The sequence below is a fragment of the Felis catus genome, chromosome C1, assembly GCF_018350175.1.
Source record: "Felis catus isolate Fca126 chromosome C1, F.catus_Fca126_mat1.0, whole genome shotgun sequence".
Lineage (NCBI taxonomy): Eukaryota > Metazoa > Chordata > Mammalia > Carnivora > Felidae > Felis > Felis catus.
The window spans coordinates 216955356-216969244 of record NC_058375.1 but is presented as its reverse complement, the minus strand read 5'-3'; the positions used below and the strand labels follow the sequence as shown (position 1 = coordinate 216969244).

The following is a 13889-nucleotide window of genomic DNA, read 5'->3' as shown; positions in this document are numbered from 1 at the left end:
GAGATACAAAGGCTGGGGTTGGGGGAGGGCAGGCGGGGAGGGGGCCGCGCGGTGGCGGCGGCGGCGGGGGCAGGGCATCAATCCGCCATGCTTGGTGATCGTGGCAAATTAACTAGGTAAGATAACCTCCGCTTCCAAAGGCAGAAGCTGGGGGTATGTAAATAGATGAGGGCAGACAGGGAGATCAGAGTCTGTGCACCACTTAGCAGGATAATAAAGGAAATCATCCTTGATTATCAGTGCTAATTTGGACACTGCCGGTAGCTTGTTATGCGTGTTCTGAGTAGCATTTAATTAATTCAATTGCTTGTTAATGAGGGAAGTGACATGTGGGGAGCAGATGCCACCCAAGTACAGATGGGTTCTGGTCATCACGGCAGAGTCCTTTTTTTCCCCCCCCCATTCCTCCCCCTGCCCATTTTTTTTTTTTTTTAAAGAAAGAAAATAGGAAAAGGTGGCAAGCATACAGGAACACTCAAAAGAGACAAAACACTGACCTCGGCGGGCCAAGAACTGTTGAAAAATAATAAGATGAGATAATCCTGGGGCTGTGCGGGGACTCGTGTTCCCTGAGGCCACATTTGGAACAGTGCATCTTTATGCCAGAAATTTGAGCTCGAGATTACTACATTGTGATCTTATGATCAAACCTAACGAGACAAAGACGTGGCCAAGTGGTACTGCTTTTAATATCTCAGAGTTAGCGGTGGGGATCCAATTATTTTCAGTTTGGATACATTTCCCCTTTATCAATATCTCCGTGTGCATAAATAAGATGAAAGTCGTGTTCCCAAATCAAAAAGGACCGGAACTCGTGTCACTGGGCAGACTTGCTCCGTCTGGAAGTGTGCGGCCGGTCTCTCCCACGCAGATTTCTGACGTCCGGCCCCAAATCTTCCTCCCGAAGGTGGCATCTTTTTATAGGTTAAAGACAAGAGGGGAGTTGAGGCATGCAGGTGACAATGACAGAAGGAAAAAGAAGGCTCAAAGAGGCAGCAGAGTGTCTACTAAATCAGCGACGCGGCTCCCTTCCAAGTGGGATCAGAAGGAAGGGGGATTTCAGTTGGGGTTCAAGCTTCTCCCAAGGGCTCTTTATAGCACCGAAAACACACGTCCAGGCTCCTGATTGCCGAGACCGGATCGGCTGGCTCTCAGACCACCGTGTAAACAGGCGACCTGCCCCGAGATGCAAACGGCTACCGGTCCCCGCACACCCTCGCGGGCCAGATGCCTCGATGCTGAGACCCTAAGACGGGAGTCGGGAAGACAAACCGGGCAGCCGGGCAGAGTCCAGCTTCGGCCGCGAGGAACACGTCCCGGAGGGCTCCGCCGGGCCCTGCTAGGAAACTGCCGTCACTGCAGTCAACCCGGAAAGCTTCCAGAGTGGAACGGGGAATAGGAATAGAGAAGAAGGACACACCACAGTGAGGCAGAGTAGCCACCGCGTGGCCGGGGAGGGGAAGATGTCAGAGGTCTGCAGGGACGGACGCCTTCGCCGCGTGCTGGCGAACATGGGAGCCCCAATGTCCTCCACGAACGCGCGAGGAATTTCGACGCTCAGGTCAGCAAGAGCACTGGACACGTGGGTTCCAAGCGGACCCGTTCCTGCTTTGCCCCACGCGCTCGTTTGCTCGTTTGTTCATTCACTCGAGAAACGTGCACTTGATGTCTCTGCCTCCGAGCCTACGATTCCTTGATTTGAAAGGGTCACCAAAGAGCTCCCTGACTTCGCCCTATGGTCACAACGTGCGTGCTGACACTGGGACCAGAGTCCTGCCCGGCTGCCGTAGGCCCCACACCCCGACCGCACACAACAACACAGCGTATGGTGCGATACGCAACTCGCACGCCAAGCGTCCCGGAGTCCTCGCCCCACAGACAGCCTGCCGCTGCCCCTCCTTACGCCCCTAAAATCTAGTAAATTCCATCCACTGTCACCGCCGCTCTCCTACTTCAGCATCTGCACTTAAAATCAATATTTTAAGTGTGTGCTTAAATGATATCAATAGCAATTAGAGAGGGGAATTCTGATTCCACCCCAGATGTAGTTAATTGTCGTGGCATCAATATCTTCTACCCTGCTCCTTTCTCTGAATTAAACCTCCATTACCGAGGTGGGGGGGGGGGTGAAGGGCATCCTCTCCCCTCCTGAGACAATAAATTTAATATCGAATGCACTGGGAAAAAATGGCAGTTGTTGCAGAATCCATCCAAAAAGATTTTTTTTTTTTCTTCCTGGGAGTAATTAAAAGATGCTTTTCTTGACTAATGATTCCCCGGTTTAGGAAGGGGAAGTCAATACCGCTTCACCGCCGTCAGCTTCGATTGATCACAACGCTGCTCCAGCTTGAACGGCAGTTCTCAGGGCGGCTGAGAATCCCTGGAACCAATTACGAGCCGTCCGAAGCTGCCCTCATCAGGGGTGCAGGGACAGCGAGCAGAAGGCCAGCCAGCTGGTCGAAGGCGCCTGTTTTCCTAACTCACCCGCAGGCCTGGGTGACGCCAGTACGAGGTGGTTTCGGGGAACCGGTTGTTTCTTTGCAGAAAGATGGGCTGTATTCTACTTCCCCACGGTCCTAACTGTGTGTGTGCGTGCGCGCCGTGTGTGTTTGGGGAAGAACGGCCCATTTCTAATTATATTCCACTGTCAGAATGAATCTTCTGAACAAGACGGAATGGACGGGGCTGCTTGGGAACGCAGCTGGGCCCTTTTCCAAAGAATTCCAAAGATTCTCTTTTCCAAAGAGATCCAAAGCTGGATCCATGGCACTTGGCCTTTCCTTGGATAGGAATAAAAATTTATTAAAGTATTTCTTTTTAGAAATTACCTTAGGGCCAGGTTAGAAGACCTCCCCCCTCCCTCCTGCTGTTTGGACTAACGATCACGGTCTCTGCAGAGACCACAGGTGGTGGGCGTCGGCGGGGGGGGGGGGGGGGAGGCATGTTTCCTTGTCCCGGGACGGCGGGATCCAGGCTCCATATCCACTCTCCTTTCACAGACCGAATTCCACGCGGAGATTCTAGCCCCAACTTTGCGTTTTTCCTTTCTATGTGAGGAAACTGCACGAGGCAGTGAAGATGATGAGGGTTTGAATTATTGGTGCACCACTAATGCATAGCTGTTTCTTTGTATTTGACGGTGTACATCTACGCCTTTCTAGGTATAACCCGCCGGGACCACAGCCTTCCAACTGGCCTCCCTGCCTCTTCTCCATCCTGTCCAACAACGTTGCTAGCTGCCTTTAGCACTCTTGGATCAGGCAGATCACACGTGAACCCCTAAACCCTCACCCTCTGGCCACTCCGGAGGTGCTGTTATAATACACCCCAGCTCAAAGGCTCTCCCCAGTCTTTGCTCTGCTTTGGCCCCAACATCCCCCCTCCTCCTCACTTACCTGGTGGCCCAGCTCCATGGGTGGTGACTCCCCAGTTTCTGTACTCCCCCACAGGCCCTGACTTTGCCCAGGCCATGCTCATTCCCCCCCCCCCCCCCCACCCCACACCCCCAGGCCTGGACGTCACCTCACATTTGAAAGTCCAGTTCAGGTGCCATTTCTCCAGTGAAACTTCCCTGGGACACACCGGCTATAGGAATCCCTCCATACTGTGAATTCTCCTGAGTCCTGGAACCCTCAGCTAGCCCCCCGGAACATTCACAAATCACTGTAGGTGCGAAATCACCATTTATCGCTTCTTTTCTACAAGAAAGCGCTCGCTGAGTAACAGCTGAATATAAATTAAAAACAAAACTCCCTGGGAGAATTACTAAAGGCAGGAAGAGACATTCAATTCTCAAAGCTGTTCATCCTCTTAGACATTCCAAAGCTCCCTTTGGAAACACCACGTTGCAACATCACCATCACCACAGCCTTAGAGAGAGGGCTGAAACTCAGCGGCTCTTAGCCAACAGCGAATGGGATCCAAGAAAAGGGTGGGATTTTGCTGCAGTCACTTCGTATGTGAGAAAGGAAGACTATAAAACGTGTCCAAAATATAAACATGGGATGTGTACAATGCTGGAGAGGAGAGAAAGTTATGCACTCAAGAACTTAACTCAAACATACATATCAGAACAATCAAGTGCCTGTACGCACACAACCTTCACTTATGAATGAAGATGAAATTAATATAAAACACTTGTCAGTTAAAAGTACCAACCCGTATCTTTGAGCACTCTAAACAGTAGCTAATTATGATAGATTTAGAAAAACAAACTTTTCCAATTCAGGGTATTACAAATAACATATCTGCTTCTTTTACACACAAACAATAAAATGCATGATTAATTTTTTTTCCAACTTATCTCAATGTTCTCTGCACTCCCACATTAAGCTCAATCTGATTTCCAATCATATTTCGCTTTTAGACCTAACTATCCCCTAAGGAAACCATATCTATGAAAAAATAGATATTAATAATACATAAATTTGTCTTTTAAGAATGCTCCTACTCGATGGCCTGCTAATTTCTATGTTAGCGTTAAACAGGTCAAGATAAAAAATTCAGAAAAGGGTACTGGTTCTTCAGTTTGTAGTTAAGCTGTCCCCGTAGGCACTGCGTGGTGGAGTTCACCCATGAGCAGCTCACCCAGCCAACTGAGGCAACGCCAGACAAATACGCTTTGGGTGCTTCTTGCTCCCTTCGCCCCCCTCCCCACAGGACGCTTGACGTGAAGAGCAGGTTAGTAACACACCAGCTTCATTCTCTAAAGTGAACCGAAGGTGGCACCACAAATTCATTTTTCAGCGTCCGTAAAACAAAGTCCACCGACGCTGCGCGCATTATTGTTGCTCAGCGGCAGAAACCGCCTTCTCACGCCTCAAGTGGGGCACCACCGCAGACCGCCATGGGCACTTGCACACGGTCTCATCCCCAGCAAAACAAGCCACAGGGCTTTAAAACGTGCTAATGATGGGAGACCCCTTCTCTCCGTCCCTCTTTTCACACACCCGAGAGGCCAGAGTGGAAAGCGAGCCCCTTGCCCCTCCGTCAGAGGTGGAGACGTGACCCTGGACGCCTCCTCCTGGGGGCAGCCACCCGCCGAGATGGAATGACCCACTCTCCTCGATGAAGCAGGCTTTCTCGGAAGACATACCATTTTATCACCTCTTAGGTACATTAAATATGTATGTGTACTCAAAAACGGTTTATAATAGCTGTAAATGAAAAATGAGAAAATAAATGGGCTCAAAATAAATGCGTTTTTTACACTGCGTAACAATTAACATTAATGAGGACTCACCATACGTTATGCCGAACTTGGCTGATTAAATGTGTTAGAAATATATTTTAGGAAAATAAAATATATTTTGTTACTATAAACTCACTTATTGTGGGTGTGTGTGTGTGTAGGAGGGGCGAGGGAAACCAACTGAGCAGATGCTTATCAAACATATAAGAATAACAACATTAAAGAATCAAAAATTCGTAATTAGTGTTAACAGCACAGCTTACACCTATTAGAAATGTATTAATTAAAGTGATATATTCATAAGGTCGGAAGCTTAATACATTTCTAAGAGGGAGAGAGGAATCCCCAAGGTGTAAAAACAAACATAAAAAATTAAGGAGTCTGAATTATCCACGTCTGCTGAACACCAATTTTAAACACAGACATTTCTGTGCGGGCTCCTCACTATTCCTACAGGTTGCCAGGGCCATCCATGTTGAGCCTGTCGGTAAGCAGTAAGGTCATTTCCAGTTGTCTAACTGTTGGCGGAATGCTCCCGAGCCATACACCTTCCCACGTCCCTACCTTGTGGAGTCCAGCGAGGGCTTCGTCCGCCCCTGGCTACTCTCCTCCCAGACGCTGTTGGCCAACTCATTCCCGATGGATGACATCACCTTGATGAGCTCGATGGGCCAGTCGTCGAGGTCCAGAGACCGGACTCGAGAAAGGTGGGTGCCTAGGTTCCGGTGGATCCCCGAGCACTCGATGCACATGAGGGCTCCCAGGTTCAAACTGGCCCAGTTAGGATCTGTGGGAAGAGGAACAGGGGGTCAGACCATCACCACTCATTCCAAACGCCCTTAGGATCTCAGGAACAAAGAGGCCAGTTGCTAGACCTCACACCCAGCAGTCCCTCCCTGGAATCACGTGGCCTGGAAATGCTCCCTGGCCAGGACTCCATAGCGTCTTAGGCATCTCAGAAGGTTTGATACGTTGGGGGCGCCTTTTAACAATCTGGCTTCGGCCAAAGCCTAGGAATTTCCCTACATGATAAAAACAGCTGCCGGCAGTGATTTGGACAGAGAAATGCATTTCCCAGTCCCCCGACAGTAGCATTCTCGACGGCGCAGATGCACGTGGAAAAGAACCATACATGACTTGCACCTACTGTGGACGGCTGCTGATGGAAGGAAAGAGAGCACTCGAGAGCGCTACGGTATCCCTTGTAAACAACTACCTCAGCAACCACAGGCATATCTGAGTTCTCAATAGTCGTAAGATGGACACATTTGCAGATTTCAAAGACGAAAGGCAGGCAGGCACACGACAATGAAGACATGGTTTTCAGCGATCTTACATAAGGGGGATCACTGGAGTAACTCCGACCTATCTACTACTGCTGGCAAGATGGTGGGCAGGGTCCACTGGTTAGGTGATGACCTCGCTGGATCAACCCTGACCTGCAGAGTGAATGGCAGCGCTTCAGGCTGTGACGATGCACCAAGGGCAACGAATGAGTTTAGGGGATACAGCCTGAACCCTTGAGCTGGGTCACTCCCAGGGTGAAACTGGCTGGCAGCCCTGGAAGACTGAGAAGACAGGCCCCAGATGGGCTGCATGCCAGACTCTAGAGCTGAGGGGGATTTGCAAAGATGGCTCTCACCTTGACAGCCAATGGCTTTGACCACCGACGGAATCAAGTAAGGTTTAAGTCATCCAGGAATACTCGGTATTTACTCCAGGTCCCCTTGAAGAGTCAAGGGGCCTTGTACCCATTCACCAGAAATCAGCCAGCCATTTGTTTCGTATCTCATACATACCACGGAAAGCGGTGATGGATACCATGGGGGAGATGGAAGAGAAGAGAGGTCCGTGACTCAGAGACACTGTGGTCGGGAAGAGGAAACGTACGTCCCAACTAATGACAGCAATAGTCAACCATAAAAATAAACACAGTAAGGAAATGCAGGCTAAACACTGAAGGGTATAGTTAAAGAGTAAATGTACGGGCAGAGTGGGAAGGAAGAGGTCGGCCATAACAGGTGAAGGAAGGAGGGCTGCATGGAGGAGGCTTGGCCTGGGCCTTGTGGGATGATCGGAGAGGAGGGTGGGGTGGTGAATGTTTTGCGGGACACCCCTGCTGCGCCTCTTCACAGCCCTACTTCTACACCCACCACCTCTGTGTCTGTACCTCTCGATCCCAACCTGGCCTCTATCCCCACCTTTCCGCTGGAGCAGGGCAGCCAAGGTCACCAGGTCACGCAAAATCTGAAGGGCTGTGTTTGACCATCGTTTCACTTGATCTCTGGTTAGCCCTCCTTACCACACTGCCTCCAGATGCCTTTTTGGTCGGTACCCTCCCTGGATCTTTCCAGCACTCGTCTGGCTCCCCATCTTGAGTTCCTTCCCTACTTTTCCTCCTGAACCCGCCCCTTACCTCAGGGGGTCCCGTAGGCTCGTCTCTTGATTCTCTACTCTTTCCTAAGCCAACTCAGTGCAACCCACAGATCTCGTTGTTACCCGATGGTTAACAACTATCCACAGATACCATCTGCCTCCGTGAACACGGACACGCTCCTCTCTCCGTGCTGTACATGTGACTACCGTCACACGTTTCCACTTGGAAATCCTGCAGGGACCTCCCTGTCCACGTTTCACTGGACGTCGTCTCCTGCCAGGGGCAACCCCATCCCAGCAAACGGCACCGGTTCACCGGTTATTTAAGCCGGGATCCTGGGACTCGACCCTGATTCTCCGTCGCTCCCACAGCCAGCCAGTCACCAAGCACCTCAGTCTCTCAATGTCCGTCCCCTTCCTCCTGTCCCCGGTGCTCCCCACACGTGCCCCGTTTCACGGCACCTTCCCTGCGGAAGGGGTAGGGTCAGGGGCGCCAACCTCTTCCCGTTCGTGACCTCTCCGCATAGCTTGCCCCGGTGTGTAGTTTCAGGTGGAGAGAACAGCCAAACGACAGCATGGGACCTGTCCCCAGGGCTGGGGTGAGGCGGGGCGCATGTCCTGGGACGCCATGAGGTTCCCGTGCCCACCTCCACCCATCACCGAGCACCGCTGGTGAATACTCTCGCACACTGTCCCCACGGTCACTGCATGCCGCTCACCTGAGCCGTGTGAAGTCTCTCTCACCAGGTGCCACTGCCTGCCCCACCACCGCAACCATTCTCCAAGTTCTCCTATGGGCACAGGACCCCACCACCCCCGACCCCCGGTTTAGAACTCAATGCACTGTCGCCTTGCCCTCCCCCATGAGCTTCAGAGGCCTCCCTGCTGTGGTGTCCCCAGAAGGAGGACAGCACGCACAGGACACGAGTCAACGACCACACGCGGATCTCCACAAAAGCTAGAGAATGAGAAATACCGAGGGCGAGAGGGGAGTAAAGCACTGCTGCGACCTGGGGTCCCCTCAGTTAAGTCCAAGGGCGGCAGGGACGTGGCCTCGTCTGAGTGCCCTGCCACTGGGGCCACAGGAAGGATGGCCTTGCCTCTGCTCCAACAGACGAGAACGACAACTTAGCGGGCGTCAGCAGAACTGACCAGTCACACCCCCCCGCACCTCCCGGGACGTGTTGGGGTGTCGCGGCCCTGGGCTGCCACTTGAGGCCTACAGGTGAGGCCACACGGCCCGGCAGCTCTGAATCATCTCCTGTCTCCCCTTCCGGCCTCAGGGCCCTCCCTCTCCAGCGCGGGGACCCCCACGGGCCTGTCAGCACACGCCCTCCTGCCCCGTCTGCCCCTTGCAAATGTGTCTTGCTCTCCGGGCCGTGGATGGAAATGAGGCTAATGAGGCCCGTCCCTGTGGGGCTGTCCGAGCGTTAAATGCTGTGAGGTGACCACACATGGAAACGCAGTGCTCCGTGCTGGCTAGAATTACGTTTATTCCTTCACAAATCCACCGCTGTTTCCGTGGCAGGTTCGGGGGACAGAGCAGCAAACGGAACACAAACACCCCTGCAAACAGAAATGTGGGACTTGGGTTCTCCGGGGCAGACCGAGAGTGAAAAAGCGAGAACAACACACACAAACACACAACGCGTTGGTAAGGGTGTGCCCCGAGAGAACCCCACTAGGGAGAAGAGGGAGACGGATTCGCGTGTGTGATTTAAACCCAGGGGTGGTCAGGGAAGGCTTCTTTGAGGCGACATTTGGGCAAAGACCCAAGGATGTCAGGCTGACGGTTACGTAATTTGCAGTTCCTGTCTATGCCTGCAGGAAAGAGCAAGCGACAGAAGCCGGAGGTTGAACACGCTCCTTCCTACTTTAGGTTTTTCTGGGACATCTAGAGTTGGGGGACTGGGGCTGGTGTCCCTTCCTGTGTGCGGGCCTGGGGTCCACAAAGATAAATGACGGGGCCCCTGAGATCCAGGGGGACACGAGAGAGAAAGGCACTGACAACATTAATAGAACATAGCGGGAGGAGTTCACGCCAGTGATTTCCATCCAGGGCGTCGCAGACCAGCCAGGAGGGAGGGATCAGCTCTGACCGGGTAGGCAGCAAGGCATCATGGATGAGGGGGCCTTGGGGCAGTGGAGAGACTGAGCTGCCTCTACCCGCCTGTCCATGAAGGTCAGGCATGCTGGCGAGATCCACACCAGGGCTCCAAGCTCTCGGGTTCTCGAGGGCTCTCAGGGGTGAGACTTTCGTTAGTATGTTCCCGGTGGACGGTTGGCAGCAGGGGTTCTGAACGAAGGCTTCCGCCATCCGATGAGTCCGGACCCTGTTTGATAGTTAGCTTCGCTGCAGGATTTCCCAGAAGCACAGATATCCCGAGGCCGCGGCTCCTCAAGAGGTGGATGCTGTGGGTTTCCAGACTCCCTGCATCACGGACTCCCTCCACCGATGGGCACCCACTCTGGGAAACAGGGTTCTGGGGTCTACCAGCTGTGCGGACAGTGTCTCCACGCAGTCTGGCACATTCTCAGGAAGAACAAGTGGGTGGGGGTTTCCACAGCCCCAAATCCCAAGTGACACAGAAATCCCCAAGCCCTACGGGGACACAACTGAACTGGAGATGGGGGGGTACTGTGTTCACAAGCCAGGGGGGATCACCGAGAGAAGGGGATGTGGCATCTGGAGCCCAACGTTCCTCCCACATGACCACTGGACACAGTGGTCCTCCCACAACGTTCCTCCCACATTGACCACGGGACACAGTGGTCCTCCCACCACGTTCCTCCCACAAGACCACGGGACACAGTGGACCTCCCACAACGTTCCTCCCACATGACCACGGGACACAGTGGTCCTCCCACCACGTTCCTCCCACAAGACCACGGGACACAGTGGACCTCCCACAACGTTCCTCCCACATGACCACGGGACACAGTGGTCCTCCCACCACGTTCCTCCCACAAGACCACGGGACACAGTGGACCTCCCACAACGTTCCTCCCACATTGACCACGGGACACAGTGGTCCTCCCACCACGTTCCTCCCACAAGACCACGGGACACAGTGGTCCTCCCACAACGTTCCTCCCACATGACCACGGGACATAGTGGTCCTCCCACCACGTTCCCCCCACAAGACCACGGGACACAGTGGACCTCCCACAACGTTCCTCCCACATGACCACTGGACACAGTGGTCCTCCCACAACGTTCCTCTCACATGATGACTGGACACAGTGGTCCTACCACAACGTTCCTTCCACAAGACCATGGGACACAGTGGTCCTTCCATAACGTTCCTCCCACATGACCACGGGACACCACTGGACCACTGGGCCCCACCCTCAGAGGGGACAATAAGTTGCCAATGGGGGGAACCCACATCCTCAAGTCCCTCTCAATCTTAAGACCCCTTTATAATTATAAAAACAATAAGCTCAATTAAAGGAACGTATAAAGAACCAAGAAAGAAAACTTTAGAACCACCACCCCCTTCCGTTACGGTCAACTCATTTTTTTGACCTGTGCATATTCACGTGCAAGAAAAAAGCTTTCTCTTGCTTTTGCACACTTAACGATATCCAAAGTACTTTCTATTGAAAACAGTGCTTGGGGAGCCTGGGTGGCTCAGTCGGTCCAACATCGGCTCTCCATCTTGGCTCAGGTCATGATCTCACGATGTGTGAGATAGAGCCCCACACTGGGCTCTGCACTGACACCGTGGAACCTGCTTGGGATTCCCTCCCTCTCCCTCTCTCTCTCTGCTCCCTCTCCCATGCAAATGTGCTCTCTCAAAGTAAGTAACTCAACGTGGAAAAAAAAAAATTCTTCATGTTGTCACAGTTCATTGTGTAGCCACCATCATTGCTGGTGACGGAGGCTGTTGCCACCTCTGTCTCCAACCACGCGGTGGAGGACAGGAGCGTGTGCCCTGCTCTCGCCTCTGCCCTGCCCCATCGCAGGTGAGAGGGCAGCCGCTTTCCCTGGATTTGATCCTGTCCCTCTCCGAGGTGGGCGTCACATCTGCACCGGTACCCTCTCTGGCCACAGATCAAGCACGGTTGGCACTGACAGTCTTCCGTCCGGGTGACCCGTGTCTCCTGTGGCCATCAGCACTGACCCACCGTTATCTCGAGAGCCAGGCCCTTTGCCAAAGCTCTGGGAGAAGGGACCCCAGGGGGGTGGGCCCCTTAGGGCGTCTCTGCCTTCAGACAACGGAGGGAACCAGGAGGCGACCCCCTGAGCACTGCCAGCTGATGGACATGCCAGGCAGGGCCCGCTTTGTTCCTGCAGGCCGGCACGGAGCCCCATGTCGGCCCTCTGTGACCAGCCACCCCCCAGCGAAGCTCCGTGCCAGCCCGTAGTGCCACGGGGTGCCACTGGGCTGTGCGGAGGGGCTCGGCCACTTCCAGGGCTCCCAGAGAGGCACAGCCATGCTGTCGCCGATGGTACACAGTCCTGAAGGCAGCTCGCCGGGGCGGACGCGGACCTCTTCCTTTGCGTCGTGGTTTGATAAGAACCTTCTGGAAGTCAAAGGAGCTGACAGGCACAGCATGGCGAGACTACAGCGGAGAACGCACAAAGCTACCTGGGACCAGAAACAGTCACCGTCTGTCTTGGCTCAATTTCTTTTTTCTCAACAAAAGAAAAACAAAAAAAAAGAAAAGAAAAAAAAGAAAACAAAATGGAAAAGCAAGCCCTTTAGTCAGTAAGAACAATAAAAACCAGCCTCGGCTACGTGCCAATGAGAGGTCCCTGGGGTCCAGTCCCCAGGCCTGGCGGGCCTTGAAGAGGGGATTATGGCGTCAGTAGAACACAAGAGCCCAGATCCCCGTGATGTCCAAGGAAGCCACATTTGTGGTCTGGCGGGCCGCCCCCTCCCGCCAGACCCCCTGGAAGCGTGAGAGATGACCTCTCAGCTCGGATGCTCAGGGCGCTGGGGGGTGTCCTGTGCGGTCCCCAGGAAGGCTCAGGCAGGGCCAGCTCCCTGGACGGGAGCCCGTGAGGAGCAAGCAGGCTCTCTAGGGCCGGCAGAGAGCTGCAACCTTAACAGCTTTTCTTCTCCAACACCCAGAAACAAGAGCCTTTTCTCACGTTTAACGTTTGACCTCGTACTCGCACACACCAAAACACAGACCACCCAGTGTGCAATTTCCTCCGCATCCGCGCTCACTTATAAAATAATCGAGACAACCCCCATCACAAGGACCCTACCGCTCAGAGACAAGTGGGGTCGACGTTCTGGAATGCATCCTTACAGATCTTTTCCGCCTAAATACCGAAAATGATTCACTGGGCTCTCCCTGACTCACTGCCTAAATACTTTTTCGTTTCCAGTGCATTCCCAAGTTTCTCCATCTCCATTCGTGTATTTTTTACACGACTTGTTCAGGTTGCACATTATTTCACCGAGAAGACATCCCCACGAACGGTCCTTCCGGTTTTGCAGACGTGGGATGTTCCGACTTTTTGCTCTATAAAGAGCACTGTGTCGAACACCTTCGAAGCCAGGTCTTTGAGGCCCTTTGCTCATCCCCACGGGCTTGGCGCCTGGAGGGCAGAGCTGGAGTGTGGGGCGGCCACTTGCTTACGGCTTTTTATGTACGATGCCAAACTGCCCTGTGGGTGTTTCACAGTTCATCATGAGGGTGTGGGTGGTGCACTTCCCAGCACTTTCACCAAAATCGGCTATTTTCGGACTTTCAGATGCCCCATTTCCTCCCCTGTACGTGGGGCCCACGGCCACACCAGCATTTACAGTCACGAGCATCACAGAAGACAGGTGCGGGCCTGGTGGAGACCAGGTGTTTACGGAATGGGATCCCGTGATCTCTTTTTCCTCTGCAACTGTCACACTCGGCCTCTCCTTGTTCCCTCTGTCCCTGAATATCTGCTTGGGTGGCGCTCCCCCAACTCGCGTGGCGCCCCCCACCCCCGCACCAGCCTCCCTTCTCCCGCTGCTCTGTGTCTCACCCCCCACACCTTGGCACTTGAGCGACCTACCCGCTCTCAGAAAGGACTCTTGGCCTCCAATGCACCACATACCGTGGAGCCTATGAGCCACGGAATCGGCCCTTTCCAAGGACTCTAGCTCTATGGTGGAAGCAATCGTAGGTGCCTTTCCTAGCGGAGGTTCTAACAGCTTTCAGATTTTGTGCTTTTAGAATTCTAACTCTAAAGACTTTTTGATAACAACACACAGGTCAAATAACTACTCTCTTGGAACTTCATCTCCCAACACGTCTTGAAAGCAGAATTCAAAAATTCAAACAAAAGATGCTTCAAGGAAGTGCGTCAAGACACCTGAAGAAGAGA

General features: G+C 53.2%; 1 protein-coding gene across 16 annotated transcripts in view; it reads right to left on the bottom strand.

The window, feature by feature from the left end:
- AGAP1 (ArfGAP with GTPase domain, ankyrin repeat and PH domain 1) overlaps positions 1 to 13889 on the bottom strand; it is a 554841-nt gene that overhangs the window by 61480 nt on the left and 479472 nt on the right. For 15 of the 16 annotated variants that reach the window (XM_023259842.2, XM_023259844.2, XM_023259845.2 and 12 more), the window contains one exon: positions 5756 to 5978. In XM_023259842.2, coding sequence (XP_023115610.1) covers positions 5756 to 5978 — 223 coding nt within the window. Of the gene's footprint in view, positions 1 to 669; positions 915 to 5755; positions 5979 to 13889 lie in introns of those variants that run through there. The other variant, XM_023259840.2, reaches the window with a different exon arrangement.